The following is a 26,765-nucleotide window of genomic DNA, read 5'->3' on the forward strand; positions in this document are numbered from 1 at the left end:
CTTCCCTAAAGATATTCATCATAGTCACTACTGCAAGAGGGAAAGGGCAAGGGGAGAAACATTTATTAAGCAATCAAGCACTTACTTTGCTATTATCCCCATTTTACAGTGGAGAAAACTTAAGAGGTTAAGTGACTCAGCCAGAGTCGCACAGTAAGTGTCTAGGCTAGATTTGAAATGACCTTCCTGATTTCAGACCAATGTACTGCCTCACAGGATAATAAGGAAGGTTATATGCAAACAACTATGTACAAACAAAAGATAAATACAAGATAAATTAGACATAATCGCAGGGGGGGAAACAGCATTAGGGAGGACCAGGAACAACTTTCTGTAGATACTAATCTACAGGTGAGAATAACTAAGGAAATTTGGAAGAATGAGGCCAGGTGTTGAGAGCAGTAATAGCCTGTATCATATCTCTCCCCACCCCCAACTCTGTAATAAAGGGAGCAAAAGTTCATCTTTCGTATGATCATGCCCAATGTGGTTGTCATAGTCACTAGATTTTTGTCCTAGTTCTGGCAGAAGAAATAAAGGTAGAAGTATTGCCCTAGAAGAGCAAGAAAATGCTACACAGGCGCCTAACTAGAATTGGATTTGGTTCCACAGAGTAAGTGATAGGATGTTGTGGTCAAAGCCCCCAGTGGTGAGCTTAGGTGAGGATATGCATGATGGGTGGCCATGGGTGGGTTGGAACCTGCATCTTGGAGGGAATACCCCAACTGATGGGATCACAGACAGAGCCACTGAACAGTGACTAGGATGTAGCTGAAGGACCTCATTCATTTTCTCTTGACTTCCCAGACTTGCAGATCAATTCCTTTCAGTGCGGAAACCTTAGAGTTTGTTTGTTCCACCTCCCAGCCAGGTATATAAAGCAGGATCAAAGGAAACTCGAACTATTCAAGAATGTATTGCTTGTTACTTTAAGCCCTTTTCTTCCAAAAATAAAACTCTATTTTGACAGCATAAACTAAGTTATGATAAATTTTCTTTGTCATAGTCTAGCTCTCAGTTTTATGCAGTTTAAAGCCAATTCTTGCTGTAATAATCAGATCAATGAAAGAGTGAAGACGGGGTGGGGGGTGTTGGGAGATGGAGAGAGAGATAGAAAAATTGAATGGGAAGGGAAGGAAGGAGGTGAAAGAGGGAGAAAAAGGAAGGGAGGGAGGGAGGGAAGAAGGAAGGAAGGAAAAAGAGAAGGAAACAAAGAGGAAAGGAAGGAAAAAGGAAAGCAAAGAAAGAGAGGAAAGCAAAAGAAGAGGAGATGATTTGGTTTGTGTCTTTACAGAAGATGATATGTAAATTTGCCCTATGTTCACGAAGGTTTATAGGCTTCTCAGGGCACAAGCTCCATATCAGAATTGGAATGGTTCACCTTTAACAGGACATGATAAGTAACCTGAGCACACCTGCTCTTGACTGCTTTATAAATGACTGACTACAGATGACAAAGGAAAGACAGTGCTTATTGTGTTCAATACAATAGATTAAGAAACAATCCTATGCTTAATAATAGGGTATTAGGAGCACTGACTTATGATTTAATTTTACAGTTTAAAAAAGTTATAAACTGATTGTAGCATTTGCCCTTTTGTTCACTCATGTGTATGGATGCCTGAAAGAGATGAGCAGAGAGGCTGGCTGCTACAGACCACTGTGTCTCAGATCAAATTTACTGTGCCCTCAATCTCATAATAACTAATAATTGTATAACACTTTTTGTTTTACAAAATGTTTGATATCTCTTAACTATTTGATTCTTATAACAACCTATGAGTCTGGTGGTACAAGTATTACATTAATTTCCATTTCACAAATAAAGTGGCTTAGGTGCCAGAGAGATTAAAGGTTGGGCATCAAATAAATGCTAGAGACAATATTTGAACCCCTAATTCTACATCCAGCACCCTTTTCATCATACCACCACAGAATCTTAGCACTGGATAGATCCTTGGAATTTATCTAATATAATCCTATAAAGGAAGCATGAATCCCTGACAACCATCTGCCCTCCAGTGGCAGAACTAGCCAAAAGCAGGACGAGCTGCCTTCCAAAGGACTGAGATTCATTCTTTCTTCCTTCCTTCCTTCCTTCCTTCCTTCCTTCCTTCCTTCCTTCCTTCCTTCCTTCCTTCCTTCCTTCCTTCCTTCCTTCCTTCCTTCCTTCCTTCTTCTTTTTCTTTCTTTCTTTCTTTCTTTCTTTCTTTCTTTCTTTCTTTCTTTCTTTCTTTCTTTCTTTCTTTCTTTCTTTCTTCCTTCCTTCCTTCCTTCCTTCCTTCCTTCCTTCCTTCCTTCCTTCCTTCCTTCCTTCCTTCCTTCCTTCCTTCTTTTATTTTTACATTTTTTCCATGTACACATTAAAAACAATTTTTAACATTTATTTTTTTAAATGGAGTTCCAACTTCCCTCCCTCTTTCCTCTCTCCCCGATGTGAGAATGAAAGCAATTTGATATAGATTTTATATGTGCAATCATGCAAAATATTTTCATATTATCCATGTTGCAAAAGAAAACACAGACCAAAATAAATAAATAACCAATGAAAAATAAAGTTCTTTAAAAGTAAGCTTAAACCTCTATTCAAGACTCCATCAGTTCTTTCTCTGGGGGTGGATAGCATTTTCACCATAAGTCCTTCAGAATTGTCTTAGATCATTGTATTACTGAGAATACCTAAGACATTCATAGTTAATCATCATATAATGTTACTGTTACTGTGTACAATGTTCTCCTGGTTCTGCTCTCTTCATTTTGTATCTGTTCATATAAGTTTTTCCAAGTTTTTCTGAGAGCATCCTGCTCAGCATTTCTTATAGCACAATAGTATTCCATCACAATCATATACCACAACCTTTTCAGCCATTCCCCAATTGATAGGCATCCCCTCAATTTCCAATTCTTTGCTACCCAAAAAAGATTGATATCAATATTTTTGTGCATATAGGTCTTTCTCTTTTTACTTTGGTCTCTTTGAGGTACAGATCTGGTAGTGGTATTGCTGGGTCAAGGAGTATGCATAGTTTTATAGCCCTTTGGGTATATTTCCATACTGCTCTCCAGAATGGTTGAATCAGTTCACAACTCTACCAATGGTTACATTAGTATTCTAATTTTTCCACATCCCTTCTAACATCTGGCATTTTTCTTTTAAGTCAAATTAGCTGATCTGATAAATGTGAGGTGGTACCTCAGAGTTGTTTTAATTTGCATTTCTATAATCAATAGTGACTTAAAGATTTTTGCATATGGCTATAGACTTTGATTTGACTATATGATCATTACTATATTTTTTACTACGATGATGACTATATTTTTTCATATGACTATAGACTATAGCTTTGTTTTCTTCTGAAACCTGACTATTCATATCCTTTGACCATTTATCAATTGGGAAATGACTCACATTCTTATGGATTTGACTTTGTTTTCTATATATTTGAGAAATGAGACCTATATAAAAAAAACACAATAAAATTGTTTCCCATTTTTCTGCTTTCCTTCTAATCTTGGCTACACTGGCTTTGTTTATACAAAACCCTTTCAATTTAATGTAATCAAAGTTATCCATTTTATTTCACATTATGTTCTCCATCTCTTGTTTTGTCATAAATTCCTCCCTTATTTCTAGGTCTGACAGGGAAATATTCCATGTTCCCCTAATTTGCTTATGATAGCACCCTTTACATCTAACTCATGTACCCATTTTGGTATAAGTTGTGAGATGTTGGTCTATGCCTAGTTTCTGTCAAACTGCTTTCCAGTTTTCCTAGCAATTTTTGTTGAATAGTAAGTTCTTGTCCCAAAAGTTTGGCTCTTAAGGTTTATTAAACACTAGATTACTATGGTCATTTACTACTATTTATCGTGTACCTAATCTATTCACCTGGTTCACCACTCTGTTTCTTAGCCAGTATCAGATATTTTTGATTACCACAAGGCAATTAAGTTCTCAAGGGCACTGTTGCTAACCACCCCCATACCCCTTTGCCCCACTACATTTTGCCTTACACTATACTCACTTGGGTTCATGTCCTATCTTCTTTATGTTATTAAAACCCCTTGAAGGGAATGGAATGTATTATTTATCATCTTTGTATCTCTCTGTTCTGTACTGTATTATGTGCATTTCTTAGAGGGACAAGACTTTCATGAGGGTGTGGATACTGAATATGGAAACTTCTTCCACTAATGCAGACTGGAAACTCTTCCAAAACTTCTATTTAAGAGAACTATCTGGACCACTATGATTTTAAGTGACTTACCCACAGTCACACCACCTGCATGTGCCAGACATAGGATCTGACCCCACATTATTTCTCACTAAAATATTGACCCTCTGCCCACTAAGACATGCTGCTCTGCACAAAGGAGTCATTGGATGAAAGCTTATGGAATTGAACTGAATTTGATCCTAACAAACTTTCCCCTTAGTGGCCTCTGACTTTCTTTCAGGAGTAGCCTGAATGTACTGTCAACAGGGTTCAGATGGAAGCCAAGCCCCTTAACTGGGTGACCCATTACCTGATGTAACTTTAGAGGTATCACCACAAGGAGTTCATTCAGTCTCTGCTGCTTCTCCCGCTGATAAGCCTCAAGTGCCTCCTCTGCTGTTTCCAAATTGGCAGCCACTACTTTGACCTGTGGAAAGTCACCGTGGGTGAGATCTTAATAACAGCTAATATTTATACACTTTTTAAACCTTTGTTTTACATGTATGATCTTATTTGATCCACCCAACAACTGTGTGGCTGGAGTGCTATTATTATCCTTATTTATAGATAAGGGAACTGGGGTTTAAGAGAGGTAAAGTGACCTGTCTATGCTTAAAGCTATTAAGCATATGAGGTAGGATTCGAATTCGGGTCTTCCTGACTCCTACTACAACTCTATCCATTATGGCAACTAGCTCCCTCTGAGAGCATTCAGCCTGGGTTTCAAAAATAGGCAATCACAGAGGACACAATCAGTGTCAGTTTTACTGGGTGTTTTTTTCAGTTTGGAAGGTACCATTTGAAAGGCTGAAAAGATTGATTCCTTGGGTGTTTTTTCTTAGTGAAGTCCTGACCCATACAATTTCTTTATTCTCATTCACATGCACCAGGGGACTGTGGACATCCTGCAGTGCTCAGAAGCATTAATCAGGGAAATACTAAAGTCAATGGGCCATTCATGCCCTCTGGACTTCATATGACAGCCAGGTTGCTCAGTGGATTAGAGCTATGGACCTGGAGTCAGAAAGACCTGAGTTCAAAGCTGGCCTCAGACATTAGCTATGTGACCCTGGGTAAGTCATTTAACCTCTGTCTGCCTCAGTTTCCTTAGCTGTAAAATGGGGGTGATAATAGCACCTACCCCCTACAGTTGTTGTAACATAGTAAGAGATTAATAAATTCTTGTTCCCTCTCTCCCCATCCAATCCCCATATGAGCAACATCACAGTGAAAAAAACAAACAACAATCTCTGTGGGGCCTGCTGCCAAGGTGTAGAGAGCCTTGTTCAGTTCAGGGCCAATAACATGCAACTAATTTTATAACTTGGAGAGAAATGACCAATGAAAATGTAATTCCATCAAAGAAGAACAGAGACTTGGAATTCACATTTAGGCGAATTATAGTGCATACTCTTCATCCTTTGCAAAAGACATGCAGTTTTCAATTTGGAAAAGGAGATGCAGTTTCTTGTAAAAAGAAACCTTCTGGATATGAATGAAGTTGAAGTGGGGTTGTTTTGGAACTACTCAGAGAGAAATTAGGAGGAAGAGTACAAAGCTACTTAATCTCATTGGTCATCTGGAGAGAATAGGTATGCTCCTTGGAAGGAAGGAAGGAAGGAAGGAAGGAAGGAAGGAAGGAAGGAAGGAAGGAAGGAAGGAAGGAAGGAAGGAAGGAAGGAAGGAAGGACAGGACAGGAAAGGAAACCCAGCTCACTGCCTCTGATTGCCCTTGAAATCTTTTTTCTATGAACCAGGAAGTAATATCTGAAACCTAAAATCTATAGGGCTACGGGTTACTATGGCAACAAGGTAGGAACTTCTCTGGAACCAGAAAGGGAGGTAGGAGAAGCTGTGAGAACACCGTACTTTTTTGCCCATTGCATCATACTCCTTTCTGAGATTATCAAGCGCTTTCTTCTCATCACTTAAGGCTTCTTCAATGTCCAGCCTTTTCTCTCGAAGCTGAAGAGTCATTTCATAAAGAGCTGGGTCACAATCTGAGAATACAAAGGTACATAAACATTTTTTTATTCGGTATGGAATTCAGGAGTGCTAGCAGTCTAACCCTCTTTGACACTTGCCATTCCATTTGGTGACCTGCTGACCATTCTACTATAGTCACTGTCCTAGCAAAGACAATGGTAACTAATAGCTGTTTCCTCTCTATAAATTGGGACTCATTCAGCACCTGTATGAAAATGCAGATAACACTTGTTTTCCAAGGACTGATTATTAGAGATTTATACAAGGTGTCCCAATAGTCTTACTGAGGTTTTAAGTTTTAATAGCTTTAATAGTTTAAAACTACACTAAAACTTTCGGGACATCCTGTATGAAACATACTAGAGCATGAAATCTTGGTGCAAATAAGAATTTTTCCCCTAAGACCATTCATCTACCAAGAATATAAGAAACTTCATCTATTCCCTAGAAGGCTGGTTTCACAAAAAAAAAAACAAAAACAAGAAAACAGTGAGTATAATTAACAAGGGTTTCTGAGAAATGAGTACAAATGGAAGTAAACCAAACTATTAGCAATATAGGACATCAAATGGGTACTCAAAAATCTGGGCATTGTAGGAAAATGCGAGTTTTGATCATGTATATTAGTGTCACTGATTTTTTTTTATAAAAAATACTTCACAATAGACTGACTTTGAGACTTTTCTGGAAGTGATTCAGCTGACATTCCATTAGCTTCCTGCCTGGCTGGGAGGTCTTTAAAGGACAGCTCCCCATGCACTATCAGCTGGGATGCATACCTAACAGCTATTACCTTCAAACTCACTGTAGAATTACATGCTCACACCGCAGTTATTTTATTAAACATTATCAGTCAGTCTGCTATAGGTAATTAAGACGGTGCAAGGTGATTTAACTTACTTGCTAACCCCATACTTTCATCAAAGGCTTCATCCTCTGATTCTGATTCCTCCTCACCACTCTCCAAGCTGGACTCTTCATCACTATCTTCTTTGCTACTCTCATCCTCTTCTGAAATAGAAACATATCCTTGTTAAAAGAAAGTACAAAACAAATCTGCTGCAAAAGGAGATTTTCATAGGCTGATCTAGTCTTCAAGAAAATAAATAAGAAGAAAACACACAACAAAGTTACTTCTATTTATTTATCTCTACTTTGTTCCCTTAACTAAATGGGAGCAAAAGTAGTAACCTCATTCACTGATCTTGCTTAGGTAAGGTTAGGGTTGATTAAATCAATCAAATCAAATCAAATCAGCCCACCCCATTTACAGTGTGTCAAGCTCAGACACTTGACACTTACTAGCTGTATGACCCTGGGCAAGTCACTTAACCCCCACTGCCCCACAAAAAATAAAATAAAATAAAATGTGTCAAGGGCAGCTAGGTGGCACAGTGGATAAAGCACTGGTCCTGGATTCAGGAGGATCTGAGTTCAAATCTGGCCTCAGATACTTGACACTTACTAGCTGTGTGACCCTGGGCAAGTCACTTAACCCTCATTGCCCCACAAAAAAAAATAAAGTGTGTCAAGATGGAAAGTCTTGATATTTCATGAACAATAATAACAACAATAACATCTAGCATTTTGTAGAACTTTTAGGCTTTCAAAATGCTTTACAAATATCTCATTTTATCCTCATAATTATTAAAACCCCCATTTTACAAAAGAAGAAACGGAGGCAGGCAGAGGTTAGGTGATTTGCTCCAGGTCACACAGCCAGTAAGGGCATGAGGTTTGATAAGTGCTTTGTCCACTGAGCAACATCTGAATCGTTCAGTAGAGGTTATTTTGGTGGTGGTGGTGGTGGTGGTGGTCCTTCTTTCTCTAAGAGGACCATGCCATCAGGAGGTTATGTCATGATTTTCAGTGAATTAGATTTAAATGAAGAAGGGCTTCTCTATTCCAGAGTCATCTGGGTTCAATGGCAAGATATATATCAGGAAGACTGGAGATGGCCTCGGATGTTTGAGGTGATCAAGGTTAAGTGACTTGCCCAGTGTCACACAGCTGTGTCAGATGTCTGAGGTCAGATTTGAACTCACGTCTTCCTGACTCCAGGCCCATGTTCTATCCATTGTGCCACCTAGCTGCCCCAACAAGAGGTTCTAAGCAAGGCCTGGACACTTCCCTAAGTATGACAGGAAGTATATATGGGTTGGCTGAAAGTCTTAGCTATGCCTTTCGTGTCTCCTGTAAAAACCAACTGCAATATCAAAGATTTCCCACAAGAGATGAGCTATCACTGAGCAGTCATTGGCTAGTTCTCTATTATATTTGTAAGAATAATAACATTGGTCTCCCCAAGAACCAATCTATTCTTATGCATAAATGCCAGAATACTCTCTGCAAAGTATCACTGCCAAGATCAATAACTTGTGCCTATTATATGAAATGTAAATTATTTGAGCATTCATGGCTTCAGCTCTAATCATTTTTGACAGTACTCAAACAAGTAAAGTTGCTATGAAAATAGCCACTAGCAGACAGCCAAGATCCATGGATAAATTCAAAGCATCATGTCATAATAAAAATAAGTTAATTTTATTAGCCATCTGGAGTGAATGTGCCAAACAAGAGATTAATAGCCTTTTACAGCCATTATTTCATTTGATCCTCAAAATAGCCCTGTATGGTCAGTGTTCTGATTATGCCCATTTGACAGATGAGGTCTCTAAGTCTCAAAAAAAAAAAAAAAGGCTTAGTATCACATAAGCAGTAGCTCTCAGAAGCAATTTGAACCTAGATGTTCCTGACTCCAAACCCAGCATTCCAGCCACATGGCTCCACACTGCTTCAAATGATTCATCAGGGTCAAAGTAAAGAATCAAGATTAAGGAGGCTAAGAGTAAGGGGCAGTGTCGAGCCAGAATGAAAAACAAAACAAAATCAAAACAAAACAACACAAACAAACAACAAAAAATAAAAACCCAAAGATGGGGTCAGAATGCAAGTCAAGATCAAAATTCCAAGGAGTTAATAATGAGAATCAAATGTAGAATAAAACGAAATGGAATTATTTGATGAGAATGTCTGACTCCATCCCTCCTTTTGAAAGGAAAGTTCATAACCTGCTACAGACTGGACTCAACCAATTTGGATATGAAAAGTTAACTGGGGGAACGAAAGTGCTCCAGCATCCTAATAGGAAGCAGCGGTTTTTTTGTTTGTTTGTTTTGGTTTGGGTTTTTTGCAGGGCAATGAGGGTTAAGTGACTTGCCCAGGGTCACACAGCTAGTAAGTGTCAAGTGTCTGAGGTTGAATTTGAACTCAGTTACTCCTGAATCCAGGGCTGCTGCTTTACCACTGCGCCATCTAGCTGCCCCCAGAAGCAGCTTTTTGTAACACATAGAGAAGAGTAGCCTTGGAAATCAGGAAGATGGGAGTTCTAATATCATCTCAGATCCTCACCAGCTGTGTGGTACTGCAAAAGTCACCACCTTTCAGCCTCAGCTTCTCATCTGTAAATGGGAATAAAGATAGTGCCTCCTTTTCAGGATAACTGTGAAGATGTTTGAATTCCCTTTTCCTCTTACAATATGATTATCAGCATTGTTAAAGCTGATATTTATATCATTTTCTCTATATATTCATCATTATATCTTTACAATGATTCATCAAGTGTCCCTATTTTACAAGGAAGGAGAGGGGGATCAAGATCACTCATGTGGTAAGTGACCAATCTGGGGTTCCAGCCCAGATCTTTATCTCCATATCTGATGCACATTCCACTCCACTACTCAGCATAAACATGGGTAATCGATACAACATGACATCTTCTGTTGAATTTATAGCTTTGTTGCACTCAGATATAAGAAGACAGCCGCTCACTCTCATTCAGTGTTGGTAGAGCTATGAATGGGACCAATCATGCTGGAAAGCAATTTGGAGTCATGCTTTAAAGCAGGGAGGGGGGAAACTAAAGTGTCCATATGCATTGATGCAGAGGTCTTACTGCTAGGGATATACCCTAGGAATATCAACGACAGAAAGGTCTCTCACACACCAAAATATTCATAGCATCACTTTTTTGTGGCAACAAAGAACTGGAAATGTAGTTGATCAACCATTGGAGAATGGTTAAAGAAAATGTCATGATGCATGAAATTAAGGGGATATTGTGTTGTTGTTGCTGCTGCTGTTGTTGTTGTTCAGTTGTATTAGACTTTTCGTGCCCCTATTTGGGGTTTTCTTGGCAAAGACACTGGAGTAGTTTGCCATTTCCTTCTCCTGCACATTTTACAGATGAGGAAAAGAGGGTTAACTGATGTTCTGGGTTACGCAGCAAGTAATTGTCTGAGGATAGATTTGAACTCAGGTCTTCCTTGGTACTCTATTCACTATGCCACCTTACTGCGTGGTAAGAAATGAACATGAAAAAATCAGAGAAGCACAGGGCAGGAAGTAGGAACGCTTGCAGCAACATAAGCAGAACCAGTAAAACAATACATAGGATGAAAAGTCTGATGTAAATGGAAAGAAAAAGAGTACAAGCCTGAAATGCTAGGTTATTGAAATGTCATCAAGGAAGAATGAAGAAAATATATCTCTCTCTCTCTCTCTCTCTCTCTCTCTCTCTCTCTCTCTCTCTCTCTCTCTCTCTCTCTCTTTTCAGAGCTGGGATACTGGCTATAAATGTGGAATGTTACATGTACTGTAGATCAAGACATTGTGTTGGTTAATTTAACTTAACTATTTTTCCATTTCTTTCTTTTTTATTCTTTGTAACAAAGAATGGCTCACTGGGTAGGGAAGTGGGGAGAGATATATTAAGAAATAACTATTATAAAAAACTCAAAGTATCAATAGAAATGAGAATATTTTTAAAGGGCAGCCCCCCTATGTTGGACTTTAAAAGCCTATATAAAGGATTGATACCAACCCTCCTCTCCTTCCACCTCCTTTTTCTTTACACGCTTAATATTCTTCTTCAACATTTTCATGAGGAAATTTGCAAATTTGTTATTTTCTCCAAGAGTTGCCTGGAAGTTGGTATAAATTGCCTTTTCTTGCTCTTGAAGCCTGTTAATTTCATTCTTTCTGTCTTCCACCTCCCCAAGATTTTCATTTATTCTCCACTAAATAAAAACAACAACAAAACATACAAAATAAAAGATTTTAATCTGCCAGAACCAGGGGTTATTATGACAAATATGCATTACAAATTTCAGTGGGAATTTTATTTATTTATTATCTATTCATTTATCTGTTTGTTCATTCCTTTATCTATTTTTTTATGTTTGTTTATATATTTGTTGGTTGGTTGATGGCATCAACATTGGAAACTTCTAGCATAGGAACCAATGAAAAGCTACAGCTGGCAAATTTTTGTTTCCAGAGACACTAAGATATTAAGAAACTTGCTCTAGTCACACAGTTAGTATGTATCATAAGCAGAATCTGTACTCGGGTCTTCTTGACTCAGCTATGGTATGTAGCCTCTTAGGAAGAAAATAGAAACCTTAAATGCTAAAAGGGGTTTATATTTCTTTTACAGGATTGTTATCAACTAAAGTGCAACATATTGGGGTTTTTTTTTGTTTTTTTGTTTTTGTTTTTTTTTTTTAGTAAGGCAATTGGGGTTAAGGGACTTGCCCAGGGTCACACAGCTAGTAAGTGTTAAGTGTCTGAGGCCGGATTTGAATTCAGGTACTCCTGAATCCAGGGCCGGTGCTCTATCTACTGAGCCATCTAGCTGCCCCCATATATTGGTTTTAAAGTGGAGTTTGGGATGTAAAGTTTATTAACAAGTATGAGATATAAAGTCAGAGACTGATTTTCCTATGTGATTCATAAACTGCTTCTAAAGGTAGCTTTAAAAGAAGAGTTTCACAAATGTTTTAGGCAAAATCAATATTGTTGAAGTACATGTATAGCTAGCTCCCCAAACAGCACAAGTTTGGGTCAACTTATGTTACATTCGTTTAAAAGATAAAATATCGACATACTTTCTTTTTTTAAATTATTTTTTATTCTGGACTTAAACACCAAATATTAATTATTATTAATAATTGTTAATAATAAGGGTATTTTCATATATATATCAGGACACAAAACAGGATTGTATATGTATGAAACAGTAAGTCTTCATTTTACACTACCTACTTAAGTATATAAATAATTCCATGTTACTTTCACAATTGTTCTGCTTGTCTGTGCTTTCTTCCAAACTTCCTTCTGTTCCCTTCAGTGCATTTTAAAAAATGTTTCGACAGCCCTCCTCTCACCCCCATTAGATTGCAAGGTCCTCAAGAACTAGGACTGTTTTTGCTTCTCCTTGAATCCTAGGTGCTTTGCACAGTGCCTCGAATATAGCAAATTTTAATAATTGCTTGTTGATTTGACTTTTTGTAGATTTCACTATTGCCAACCTCTCCTCTCCCTACCCCACTACTTTACTCCACTAAAAAAAATTAAATAATGGAAGAAAGTGGGGAAAAGCACTTGTAACAAATAAGTATAGTCAAGCAAAATGAATCCACACAGGAGTAATGTCCAGAAAAAGATACATCTCTTTCAGCACTATGAGCCAGTCTGGAGATGGGTAATATGCTTCTTCATCACAGGTCTTTTGGAGGCATTTGTTGGTCATTGCGTTGATCAGAACTCTTAAATATTTCACAGTTATTTTTCTTTACACTTTAAATAAATGGTTCTCCTTGTTCTGAAGCTCACTTCACTCTGCCATTGTTCATACTACCCAGAATTCTCTAGAAGTGTCTCTTCATTTCTTACAGAGCAACAATATCCTACTACAAATACTCAATTTATGGACATATCCGTTAGACACTAATTCTTTTCTTTGTTCCTTTTAATCTCCTCTTTTTTTTTTTTTTGTGAGGCAATTGGGGTTAAGCGACTTGCCCAGGGTCACACAGCTAGTAAGTGTTAAGTGTCTGAGGCTGGATTTGAACTCAGGTACTCCTGAATCCAGGGCCGGTGCTCTATCCACTGTGCCATCTAGCTGCCCCTTTAATCTCCTCTTAAACATCAGGATGTTTATTTTGCTTGGGACTATTCCTTCCCTAGAACTATCCTCTCCCCAGCTTCCTTCTCCTCCTTATCCATGCTTGCTTCCCTGTTGGTTTGTATCCTTCTACAACTAACTTTTTGTGAGTGTGCATATTCAACACTCCTTTGTCTATTTCAAGTAAGAATGAGGCAACAGATACCTATTCCCCACAACTCTTCCTCCAGGTTTTCATAGCCTTTTTCTCCTCACATATCCCAATAATGAGAAATAGCAAGTTCCACTTTTTCCTTTCTAAACAATTATCTTCCTTTTGTCTTCTTTTCTCTTTCCCTTCTTCAAACCCTTGGAACAAAACTAATCTACCACCACCTTTCTATTTTGTTTTTTCTTAACTTCCTCAGTACCCCCCTTTGAAAACATTAAGGTTTTGAAAGGACACTTGTTTCTTCTCCCTCTGTTAGAACAATAATGTTCAGATAGTCTTGAAAGTCATTTTAGCTTATCTGGCTTTGGGCCAGACAAGTTAGGTCTAGATTAGTATAATTGCTATGGATTCTGACCTAATCCAAAAAATATATATATGTGAGGTTTGTCCTCATCTCAGATTATCACTGAATCAGAAGCCTCCTTGAAGACTGTTATCTTTTGAGGACGGAATGAAAGTCTAGTTTGATCCAAAAATCCTTAAACCTACAACCAAACAGACTAACACTGGAGAAATCTTGACACCATGCATACCTCTTGCTGGTTCTCTTGGTGAGTCATTCACAGAATTCCCCTACTTCTTCTTCTTCTTCTTTTGGTGAGGCAATTGGGGTTAAGTGACTTGCCCAGGGTCACACAGCTAGTAAGTGTCAAGTGTCTGAGGTCAGATTTGAACTCAGGCTCTATTTACTGCACCACCTAGCTGCCCCCCCGGTACTTCTTCTTACCTTGCAACAATTATTGATCCATGAGCGGCAGTGATTTTCATAGTAGTAGTTTCTTGTGTTTAACAGGAGCATTCCAAGTCAAGATAACCAAGTGCACTATAAATTAATGTGTTTTCTTGCCTTTGAGTGCACAATAAAAGCAATTCACAATTCTTTTATTTGCCTCTCAGAAGAGAGTCTGTAAGCTCTCTCCTCCAATTAGCTACAACTTCCTTGTACCTCCCAGTTTCATTTAGAGAGACTAAATGACTAAATGAATATGTGTTCAGTTCCTTCCCTGGACCAAGACTGTACATTAAAAGGACCAACAACTAAACTGTTTGCAGACATAAGTGTACAAAACTAAATTTTCTTCATTGGTTTGAACAGAGGAAGTTTCTCACATTAGACTTATAAAGAAGATAGGTTTCTATTTTCAACATTCACATAATTGTACTAGACTTGTTGGTCATGATTCCTTTTTCATAGGCAACAAATACTAGATAAAACAGTGAAGAAGTTCCAGTCATTGGGAAAATCCAGTCTTTGGCATAATTCTTGTAAAATTATGCTTGTTGAGTGCTGTATCTCTCACTTCTAACTGTATCTAAAAAGAGTTCTATAGGTAAAATGAAAGTACTATTATCTTATTCAAAGACACCCTCACCTACTTCACTTTAAGATGGCAACTGAAAGAGGAAGATGCAAGTGAACCTAGAATAAATGTCCTACTTAAGTCCCCAATAGATAATAAGGCATGAGGAGAGTAATTGATAGCAGTGCCAGTGGCTCTGAGACTTAGGTTCCTAGAGAAGTTATGAGGGTTGGTAGGGATGCTAAATCTCATTTGTGCTAGATGCAGGAAACTTGCATTGGGGTTTGGAGAATGCGTTGAATACTTGATTCACTTTCTTGTTATTTATATTGCTTCATATCTTAATTAAATGGTTTTGTTATTAGATTTATATATTTCTAATATATCAAGCAATATAACTGGGGTATTTGGTAGAAGTTTGTGTTATGATTTGAATAGTCGTCTCTCCCAAACAGCCAATGTGTAGTAGTCAAGGAGAATGATACATAAAGATAGGAAGCAGAGTGGAAGATGGGAAGAAAAAAAAGAATAGGAATGGATGGAGAAGAGAAGAAAAGAAGGGGGAAGACAGGAGAAGAAAGAGAATTGAAATATTTGGATTATCTATCCCTAGTTGATCAGGGGTATTAATATAGTATTACTAAATTTAATTCCTTACATACATACATACTTTTATAAAATATACATACTTTCATAAAATATAAAAAAGTATAAAATATACATACTTTCATGTCCTGTTGCTCTCTGTCCAATGAATTGACACGTTCTTGAAGTATGTTCTCTTGTTTTTCAAAGTTCTTGAGGAGAAGCATTTCTTGAAATAATGTGACATGGTGTAGGTCAGCTAACTTCATCTGAATATCTAATTGAAGTTTCTGGTGCCTCAGGAGACGAAATTCTGCATCAAATGTAATAACGAGTTCTCTGATCTGGAATGGAAAAAAGATTTTAAAAAGGGGGAAATATTTTTGAACAGTTAAGGAGAAAAGGCAAACTTTTTTTCCTAAAAACTGATGAATTGGATGGGAATATAAATTAATGTCTTTTTTAACTAAAGGCTTTATTATTTTCTCATTATGCTAAATATTTTAATAAAATTCTAGCAAAAAGACTGCACTAATAAACATTTCTAAAAGAAAAATTCACTTTGACCCAAGTGAATTTAAACTAGGGATGCAATGATGGGTAAACATCAGGAAAATATTGATGAAATTAATCAAATTAAAAACAATCAATGAAAACTACATGATTATAGCAATAAATACAGATAAGATTTTTTTAAGTACATAATTAATATTTGCTACAAATTCTGAAAAACATAGGACCATATAGGATTATAGATTTTTAACTCAAAGGGACCTTAGCAGTCATTGAGTTCAACCACCTCATTTTAGAGATGATCAGAGAAGTCAAAAGACTTGTCTATTGTTACACAGGTAGGAAGTGGCAGAGTTGGGATTCAAACTCAGGTGCTCTGGATAGTGCTCAGATTCTGTGCACTATCCACTGTTCCATGCATACAAAGGCAATTTTTATTATGATAAGAGGATATATCTAAAACCACTTGACATGGATAAACACTAGAATCCTTTCAAGGAAATGTGGGGATAAAGTAAAGATGTTCTCTTTCCCCTTGATAATTTGACAGAGTTCTAGAAATGCTAGCAATAGACACAAAATGAGAGTTTGAAATGAAAGGCATTAACATCAGCAGAGAGAAAATGACACTATCCCTATCTGTAGATGACCTAATGGTTTACTTAGAAAACCTATGAGAATCAGTAATGATATTGAGACAATAGTGTCCAAAATAGCATGCCTTTTTTGTCCAGATAAAAAGATGAAAGCATCCACATTTCCATGTAGCAATAATAAAAACCAGAAAGAAATGATAAACAAATCTAATTCAAAATAATTAAAATTATGCAAAATATCTGAGTCAATTCACCAAGACACATGTAAGAAAGGAAAAATGTAAAATAGACAACAAAACTGACATCAATACCAACTATAGTAATTTTATCAGGAAGTTTAACTAATGTGAACTAATTGTCACAACAAGGAGACCAAAAGAGCCCAGAAAATGCTTACTCGGCAAACATCTGACTGGCTCACCAAATGGAAAGAGATGGCTTGCCAAAGGCAAAACTGAATTAGAATATATTATATTAATATAATATGTGTATTTATATATGTGCATATTTATACACATACACACACACACACACACACACACACACCCCTTGGATTCAAAGATCAAAAGGTGAGTGACTGTGCCACTTAAGTCGTAGATGTGCCCCATCCTTACTATCTTGGGATGAGGATACAGGAGAGCTATATGGCATGAGTTCACCCAAGTCCCCAGGGACCTAATCACCATCTTATTTTTTTCAGCTACTTGGATCTTAGAGCTATTAGAAACCTAGGACTTCTGGAAGTCAAGTGGCAGTGAGGGACTATACTTTCTCCATGCTTAGTTATTGTTTCTCATTGTATGACAGAAAAATTTTCCAACTCCTCTTCCCCTTATCCAAAGTTACCTTAGCCCTTGTTCCAAAGTCAACAACTGCTGAAGTAAAAATCCCCTCCCCATCCTTTCTTTTCATACTCTTATCCCTATCTCTCTCAGCAGTACCCCTCCATGATCCACATCATTCTGCACTCCCTGCCCCCATTGCATTAAGTCCTATAGAATATTAACAAATGCCCCTTTATCCTAGATCTCTTTGCTTCACACTCTTTCTAGCTTCTTGTTCTTCGGGAAACTTGTCATCTCTTATCTACCTGCCCACTACTAAGTGGTTCTTCTCTCATGCTCCCTGAAGCACTGGACCAAGATGAGGAAACATAACCCTAGATCCTCACTTCTACTTCTGGTCCCTCTGCCACTATCATTCAGGAAACTCTCTTCCTTCAAGGTTCATAAGACTCTTACAAGCTATCCCCTCTTATCTGTACCACCTTAAACTGTTCCTCCTCCACAATCCAGACCCCAGAAAAAAAACTTTCTCTGAAATGCAAATGAAAATAACTCTGAGGCACCACCTCATATCTATCAGATTGGCTAATATGACAGAAAAGGAAACTGATAAATGTTGGAGAGGATATGGGAAAATCGGGACACTAATGTATCATTGGTGGAGTTGTGAACTGATCCAACATTCTGAAGAACAGTTTGGAACTATGCCCAAAAGGCTATGAAACTGTGCATACTTTTTGATCCAGTAATACCACTACAAGGTCTGTATCCCAAAGAAATCATTAGAAAGGGAAAAGCTGCCCCACCCAATTTCTTTTCTTGCTTTGCTTTTAGCTGGTTGACAAACTACTATAGGGTAGTTAGTCCTTTTCCTGTTCCTGAAGAAATTCTGGGGTGCAGGTTACACAGCTAGAAAGGTAATTTCAGAGACCTAAGAGGTGGAAGGGGAAAATATTATAAGAAAACTAGCACAAGAATCCAATTAACACCTTTTTTTCCTTTGATTAACAATCAAACTGTCTCCATCCCAAGTAGGAAAAACCCAGTGTAAAGCATGAGTGTGTTCTCTGTTTTTAAATTAGAATATCAGAAATCCAAGCTCAGTGTCCTATGCTGATGAGAGCTAGATATTCTGAAGGAGATCAGTAGCATCTCTGCCTCTCTTCTCCCATAATGAGGCAGAGAGGTGGGCAAGAAGTCAGTTACCTAAGCCCAAGAAGATAGGGAGGGTAATTAGGGTTGAGGGTGGGGGGAAATGGTAAAAGAAAAAACCTAACAGGGAAACCATTCTAGTTCTTTCCTCCTCAACTGTAATCCTAGTTAGGGAAGAATTCTTCATGGATAATTGCCCTTTGTCCATACCCTGTCGATCACGTGTTGCTGCATGTACATGTTCCTGATCTCTTCCCTCTTCATGATCTCTATTTCCACGTCAGTTGGTTCTGTCTTTGGAAACTCCACTGGCTTTGGAACTTCTGGGAGAATCACCATGGGAATTTTTGCTATCTTCGAATCTTGCCTTACCAACTCCCCTTCCTTAAGAGAAGTTTTAACCATCCCTGGACCAAAGCCTACAAATGCTTCCTCTGATCCCTTGGGCTGTTGCTCCTGAACTTTCTTCTCCTGCTCTTGCTTAAACTCCAAAAGAATTTCTTCATCATACTGGTATTTTTTTTCTGGCACCTCCTCAGGCTGTAATTGAGGCACCTCAGGAATGGGAAGATGTTTATCTTCAGGCAAGATGGCATGAATGGTTTTCAGCTCTTGTACCAGACACTGGATCTCTTCAATAACAGCAATTTTCTGGTCTCGAAGGGAGATGATGCACTTGTTCATATTAAACTTCTTTTCATGAGCCTGGAACAAGAAGAAAAAGCCAATACAATGACAGAAATTGTCACATAATAGAATATTGCCTTTCTATAGAAAGGTCACTCTTCATCCTCTTGTAATACGATTGATTAGCTTGACTAAGTCATGTTAATTATTTCACTGATCAGCCCTATTCCCTACTCCTCTTACTTTTCCCCTCTCTTATAGAGTTACTTTAGATAACATAATCATAACTACCTTTCATATAGTGTCTTAAGGTTTGTGAAGCACTTTACAAATAATATCTGTCTCTGTGTGTATGTCTCTGTCTCTGTCGCTCTGTTTTCTTGTCTCTGTGTGTGTTTGTATGTCTGTCTCTCTTGGTTTTCTTCTTTTTTTTCTTTTTTTTTTTGCAGGACAGTGAGGGTTAAGTGACTTGCCCAGGGTCACACAGCTACTTAAGTGTCAAGTGTCTGAGGCTGGATTTGAACTCAGGTCCTCCTGAATCCAAGGCCAGTGCTTTATCCACTGTGCCACCTAGCTGCCCCCTTGTCTCTCTTGGTTTTACTACCTGTCTTTTTCAATTTTTCAATCTCCTTTGTTGTATCATCATCCATGTCACCCTACCTAAATGAGAAATGGGCCCTCTTCTCTCTCATTTGGTGACCTCATCAGTTCCCATGAATATCATTAATTATCTCTATGTTGAGGAACCTCAGATCTACATATCCAGCCTTAGTCTCTCTCCTGAGTACCAAACTCTCAAAATGCCCAAAGTACAATTCGTTATTTTTTCTTTCATCAAGCTACCCTCTGTCCAAACTTCTCTGTTTTTGAAATCACCACCATCCTTCTATTCACCCCTTTCAAAACTTCAGTGTCATTCTCTATTCCTCACTCTCTCTTCCCCCTCCCCATTGCCAATCAGTTGTCAAGTCATGCCCATTCTGTCTTCATATCTCTTTTATTTGCCTCCTCCTTATTCACATAGCTATCACTTTCATTCAGACAGACCCTCATTGCCTCTCACTCTAGACTACAATAGTCTCATAATTCATCTCTCTGCTTCTATCCTTTCTCCAATCTATCTTCCAAACAGCAAATAAGCCATGACACTTCCATGCTCAAAATTTAAATATACCTTTGTATTGCTATGCAGAAAGGAAAGTAGAAAGAGCCTTAAATAGGAGATAAGGAGAATTGGGTTCTGGTCTTGACTGTCATAGACTACCCAGATGATCTCAGACTTAGGGTACTGGGATATTAAGTCTAAAGTGCAAGTGTCCAAAGTAAGAGCAGTAGAATGACCCTGAGGGAGTAGGTGATCAATCAAGCAGATAAGGGAAGATAGGCTCTACCCCATCACCTTGGCAAATTTCAGGGCTTATCTCCAATACAGCCACACCTATCCTCATTTCATAATGCTCCCCTAATCAGCTCCTCTCCCTGTGTTGTGTAAGTTTCCAGTCTTACTCCTACCCTACCCCCAACTATCCTAGAGGGTATCTTTTTTTTTCTTTTGGGGGGGGCAATGAAGTGTTAAGTGACTCGCCCAGGGTCACACAGCTGGTAAATGTCAGGTGTCTGAGGGAGCATTTGAACTCAGGTCCTCCTGAATCCAGGGCCAGTGCTTTATCCACTGTGCCACCTAGCTGCCCCTGGAATCAACTTTTAAAACCAAAGGTTCCTTACTCAAAACCCTCCAATTTGTTTATCTGTACCATTGCTTCTAGAATCCCAATTTCCTCCTCCTTCTTGGCAGCATTTATGCGCATTTGTTCAGGGATCTTGTAGTCTGGGGCAGTCTTGAGGTTGAAGTCACCCATATTATTCTGAGCTTCTTTAATAGCCTGCACATCTTTGGGATCCTCATAGTCATCCTCGGGTTTACTTTTGTATCTATTTAAAAGGAAAAACAAGTCAAAGAACAAAAACAAACTAAAGTGGCCCAGCGTAAAGAGCACTGGACTTGGAATAAGAAGAACTGGACTTAAATCCGAACCTGGATACTTTTCCACTGAGATTACTGCCCATTTATATTTGTGTGTATGTGTGTATATACACATGTCACATGCGTAAATAGTATATATTACCTATATGATATATACATATTACCTGTATACACAAATACACACATACATATATTTTATATGTATATATTATTTGCATATGTATATGTATATGTATATATGTGTGTATACACACACACAGAGTTTGTATGCTGTCTCCTCCATTAGAATGTAAAGCCCTTGAGTGCAGGAACTGTTTATAGGGTGAATAAGCATTTATTAAGCACCTACTGTGTGTCAGGCCCTGTGCCAAGTACTTTATAGATGTTCTCTAATTTTTTTGGGGGGGAGGCTGTTGGGGTTAAGTGACTTGCCCAGAGTCATACAGCTAGTAAGTGTCAAGTGTCTGAGGTTGGATTTGAACTCAGGTCCTCCTGAATCCAAGGCCAGTGCTTTATCCACTGCGCCACCCTAGCTGCCCCTTCTCATTTAATTTTTACAATCCTGGAAGTAGGTTGCTACTATGATGCCTATTTTATAGTCAAGGAAACTGAGGCAGGCAGAGGTTAAGTGACTTGCCCAGGGTCATACAGCTAGGAAATGTCTGAGGCTCGGTTTGAATGCAAGTCTTCCAGACTCTAGGCCTAGCATTCCATTACCAATGCCACCAGCTGCACTAAACTTTTTTTTTTCTTTTGTAGTGCCTGATACATAGTAAGCGCTCTATAAATGTTTATTGACTTACTGTTATTATCAAACACATAGGTCCCTCTTTTGCCTAATTTCATGTAAATAAAAGACACAAAAATCAAGTTAAAAACTCAACAAAAATTTAGGTCTGAGTCATGTAATTGCTATTATTGTCTAAACAGTCCAAATGATTGTTTCTTTTTTTTTAATCTTCCAAAATAATTTGAATCCTGGTGGGTCTTTAACCAACTTTTAAGGAAGTGATGTTGCCTCTGCTCTGCCCTTCTCAAATCACTTCTGGAGCACCATGTTCAGTTCTAGGCATCATGTTTTAGAGAGTAAACTGATACTCTGGATCACACCCAGAAAAACACAATCAGAATGGTGAGAAGTCTGTACAACTATGCCATGGGAACTTGCTGAAGGAACTGAGGGTATTTAGAAAAGAGAAGAGAAAACTAGGGATGCCCATTATAGTTATCTATTTAGAGTTAATGAAAGAGTGATTCAATTTGTTCTGTTTGATTTAAAAGGGCACCTCAGGGGAAATTTGCTGTAGTTCTGAAAGATAGATTTCAGCTCCACATGAGAAAAACAAAAACAAAAACAAAAACAAAAACAAACAACTAACAATAAGAGCTTTCCCAAAGTGGAAGGAACTGACTCAGGATGTAAGAAGGGCTTCAAGCAGAGATCAGATCAATCCACAAGTATTTATTAAGTGCCTACAATGTGCCAGGTACCACATGGAACATCTTGCCACCTGCCCTTCTCTCCACCAATTCTTTTCAAGAATAGAGCTATAGGGGGCGACTAGGTGGCGCAGTGGATAAAGCACCAGCCCTGGATTCAGGAGCACCTGAGTTCAAATCCAGCCTCAGACACTTCACACTTACTAGCTGTGTGACCCTGGGCAAGTCACTTAACTCTCATTGCCCTGCCCCCCCAAAAAAAACAAAAACAAAAAACCAACAACAGAGCTATAGAGATATGCCTGGGGCAGTTAACTCCGCCCCAGGGTTCACCTCTCTATCTGATAAGGGTTTCCTTAGGGGTGAATTTTTAACCTTTGAATAGATGGGTTTTATTCATTTGTTTGAAAATCAAGTGATGACAGAGGTAGCTAATACAGAGCTAAAAACCTGGCTTTGGGCTTCAAACCATACTTCTGATGCTTATTTGCTATGTGATCTTTATCTTTATTTATATTTTTAATCCTTACCACAATCCTGTGTGGTGGGTGTCATTTTTATTCTTATTGTACAGATGAGAAAAATAAGCACCCCAGAGTTAAGGGACTTGCCTAGGATACCAAAGCCAGTATGTGCCTGAAAAAAAAATTGGAACCTAGGTCTTTCTCCCTCCACGTCCAACACTCTATTCACTCTCAGAGATGATAAACATGCTGCTGAGGTCAACATGCAGCCCACACCTCTCCTGAATGCAGCAGAGTCAAGTTAAAATGTAATTGGGAAATATTTAACAAGATAAATTAAAATGCAATAAAATATAGATAATATTACATTTGAAAGCTAAGTCAACACAGGGATCCTTATGTATTAATGGCCCAGTTTCTAATTGAGTCTGATGGCACCAAATCCTCCCATGTTGCCTTAACTTAAATTTGTTAGTCCTTCAAGTGCTTGCAGACAAAGAAAGGGGGTTAGGAGAATATATTTTTAAGGGACTAAAGTGAAACACACCCCCCACCACCACACACACACACACACACACACACACACACACACACACACTCCTGCTGCATCCTCATTCTGCATATCCCCTGAAAAGGGAGTATTTCCAGGGAAGAGTCAAGGATGGAGTACCCTAATGTATTATAATTAATGACCACCCTCCAGGGACAGTAAACATTCATGAGTATGAGAAGCCATTGGTGGGGAGTTGGTTGGTAAGATGCTCTGGCAAGAAAAACACTAGGCAGAGCTGTCCACAAGTGAGTACCATATTAATACAAGCTTTCTCCAATGCTATGGCTATCTTTGGAGGCTGGGGTCAGTGGTTGCAGCATGTTAATAGTGTGAACATGGGCTCTGTAATGCTTGTACTAATTGATTAAATATGTTAGAGCTTCCCTTTTGCACAGGGGAATCAGAATAGCACAACTAGTCAATCAGGAGGACCTCTGATGCCCCAGGCTGCTTGACATACCAACAATCCTTTGTAGTGAAACCTAGCTGGAAGATCATGCCAGCTCTGAAGCAGACCCTGAGTCATTTGGTGGTTTATGGACCTTCAAGAGATATTGCTATCTCCAAAGACTTTCCTGACTTTAAGTTATGAGACTATGGATACATCCTGGTTTATGTTTTTTTGGAGACAACCTTACCTCCAGAGACTCCTCTAACTTTGGTTATGAGGCTCTTGGAAAATCCTGGTTTTGGAGACATCTCCTTATCAAGCCTTCAACTATGGACTGGTTGTTTCCAAGAATGCCTTCTGATTTGTGTATTAAAGGGCCTCAGCTCTGATACCTGGAATTCTTCATTGCCCTTGTTTCCTGGGACTTTCTGCCTAGCATCTGTCTAAATTCCTGCCTTTTTTTCCCTTTCTTTGTGCAAAAATTGTATAAATTTTACACTCTTTCCTACTGGACTTTGAACATATCATAACACTGACACTGTTCCAGCTTGTAAAGCTTTTCCTTCTTAAGCAATAAATGCATTTATAATCTGTGTAAACTGGGATCAGACTCTGGTTAAATCCAGGTCCCCTTTGTTGGGCCTGGGTTGTCTTCTGTTTAATAGTTCATGGGGTTTTCATTAATAATAGAAAGTAGGGAATTTCTTCGACAATACCCTTTTAGGGCATCATAGAGTTTCTGAAATAAGACTCACAGTTCCTCCCATTCTTTTCTCCTCTGCAAGATCTTATTTTGGGCTTTTTCAGCTTTTATCATAATTTTCCTCATTTTATCAATCTGGTTTTCCACCATCATCTCGCTTAGGGTCCTCGGTCGACTTTTCTTTTCCTTTTCTGCAAATATCTCTTCTGGTCCAGTAGTGACTGTAACTGTTCAAAACATTAAAAAAAATCTTTTTAATGGAGAACAAAATTAAGTTACCAAGCACTTAAAATGCAAATGTTCCCATACGAACATGTTCATTAAAGTTATTGAGTCATGGGGCAGCTAGGTGGCGCAGTGGATAGAGAATCCAGCCTCAGACACTTAACACTTACTAGCTGTGTGATCCTGAGCAAGTCACTTAACCCCAATTGCCTCACCCCCCCCAAAAAAAAAATTAAAATTTTTAAAAAACTAAATTAAAAAAAAGTTATTGACTCATGTCAGTTGTTTTCAACTCTTCATGACCCCATTTGGGGTTTTCTTGGCAAAGATATTTGAATGATTTGCCATTTCCTTCTCCATCTTATTTTACAGATGAGGGAACTGAGGCAAACAGGGTTAAGCGAGTTGCCCAGGGTCACACAGCTAGAAAGTGTCTAAGGCTGAATCTGAACTCAGGTATTACTGACAGACTCCAGGCCCAGCATTGTACCACCTGGCTGCTCAACATATTCATTCAAATCCTGCAGAATATTATAAAAAAGGTGTCCTATACCCCATAACCCCAATTAATATAATCAATAAGATGCTCTATGCCCTACTACCTTTTTCAGGTAAGACTCCTTCTTTGATAGACTTGCAGACCCAATCAATTAAAGTGGGAAACTAGAGGCTGACAAGTTCTTAATCAGGTAGGAGGGAAGTGTTTCAAGCCATTTAATAAAATCAAAGAGTTGATACATAGGAAATGTTTGGGGATTGGTTGGATGAAGTAAACCCATCTCTCTTTTTCTATCTCTATCTCTATCTCTATCACAGCCAGGTGGCACAGTAGAGAGAGCTCCAGACCTGAAGTTAGGAAGATTCATCTCCCTGAATTCAAATCTGGCCTCAGATACTTACTAGCTATGTGACCCTGGGCAAGTCCCATAAACCTGTTTGCCTCAGTTCTTCATTTGTAAAATGAGCTGGAGAAGGAAATGGGAAACCACTCTAGTATCTTTGCCAAGAAAACCTCAAACAGGGTCACAAAGACTGAGATATAACTGAAACTATGTATGCATATGTGTATTGTGTGTGTATGCATGCACGTATATATGTGTTTATATATGTATATATGCACGAACACATAAATATACATGTAGACATGCACAGAATACACATACATGTATATATACATAAGGGTGTGTGTGTATGTATATGTATATATGTGTATGTATGTATGTCTCCAAGAAAGGATTTCAGCAGGAGTTGGTCAAATTTGGGGTACACTTTGAAGAAGTAGATCTTTATGCCTATAACCAGAGGACAACAAGGAATGGGGGAAGGAAGGATTATTTTACACCTACCATGAGCCTCTCCATTGCCCTAGGTGTGATATTCATCACTTATTCAGAGACTCTTGTATTCCATGTTTCTTAGTTATACAACAACTTTGATAGACCTTTGTTTTGGTGAGGAGCCCGAGGTGCATTAAAGAAATTATATCATTTCTTGAAAGTAATACAGCCTCCTCTCCTCTCCTGTTCTGCTCTAGGCTCTCTCCTTCAGCTCCCTTTCCTATTCCAACTCAAGGTTCCTCTGAACTATCTGTCCCAGATAGGTATAGTGATAAACAAGTTCTGTGGAATGTCCACAGGCTCTGATTGATGCTTATGATCAGAGGGTCCATGGACAGGGTTGTTTCAGTTATAGTTTACAATTAATTTTTAAAGATTCTAAGGTAGGACTGGAAGAATATTGGAAACAAGCTTTGGAGGTGGCTTTCTGCTTTACAGAATCAAATGCTTTTTCATCAACAATAAGCACAGAGGGATCGTGTATTCTCTAAATCTTTCAGTCGATTATGAAATGATAATAATGTAGTCCGTTATTGAATTTTGTGTGAAAGCCTGCTTGTTCCCTCCTAACACTATGATTACAGATGCCCTCAATTTATAGACTATCACAAAGATTTTGCATATGTCAGAAGGGGGTCATGGAGGTCTGTAGCTGTTGATATTCTTTCAGGTGCCTTTTTGTGATATTAGTAAGGTCTGAGACTTTCCCCCCATGCTTTTTGTATCTT

At 38.4% G+C, this 26,765-nt stretch overlaps 1 protein-coding gene across 1 annotated transcript in view; it reads right to left on the reverse strand.

The window, feature by feature from the left end:
- Nucleotides 1-26,765, reverse strand: part of CFAP44 (cilia and flagella associated protein 44) — a 133,961-nt gene that overhangs the window by 11,838 nt on the left and 95,358 nt on the right. Inside the window, 8 exon segments of the mRNA XM_043990859.1 lie at nt 4,528-4,644; nt 6,087-6,217; nt 7,104-7,214; nt 11,086-11,281; nt 15,408-15,611; nt 18,524-19,018; nt 20,695-20,872; nt 24,528-24,702. Of these exon segments, the coding sequence (XP_043846794.1) occupies nt 4,528-4,644; nt 6,087-6,217; nt 7,104-7,214; nt 11,086-11,281; nt 15,408-15,611; nt 18,524-19,018; nt 20,695-20,872; nt 24,528-24,702 (1,607 nt within the window).

This window comes from Dromiciops gliroides, chromosome 3 (assembly GCF_019393635.1).
Source record: "Dromiciops gliroides isolate mDroGli1 chromosome 3, mDroGli1.pri, whole genome shotgun sequence".
Lineage (NCBI taxonomy): Eukaryota > Metazoa > Chordata > Mammalia > Microbiotheria > Microbiotheriidae > Dromiciops > Dromiciops gliroides.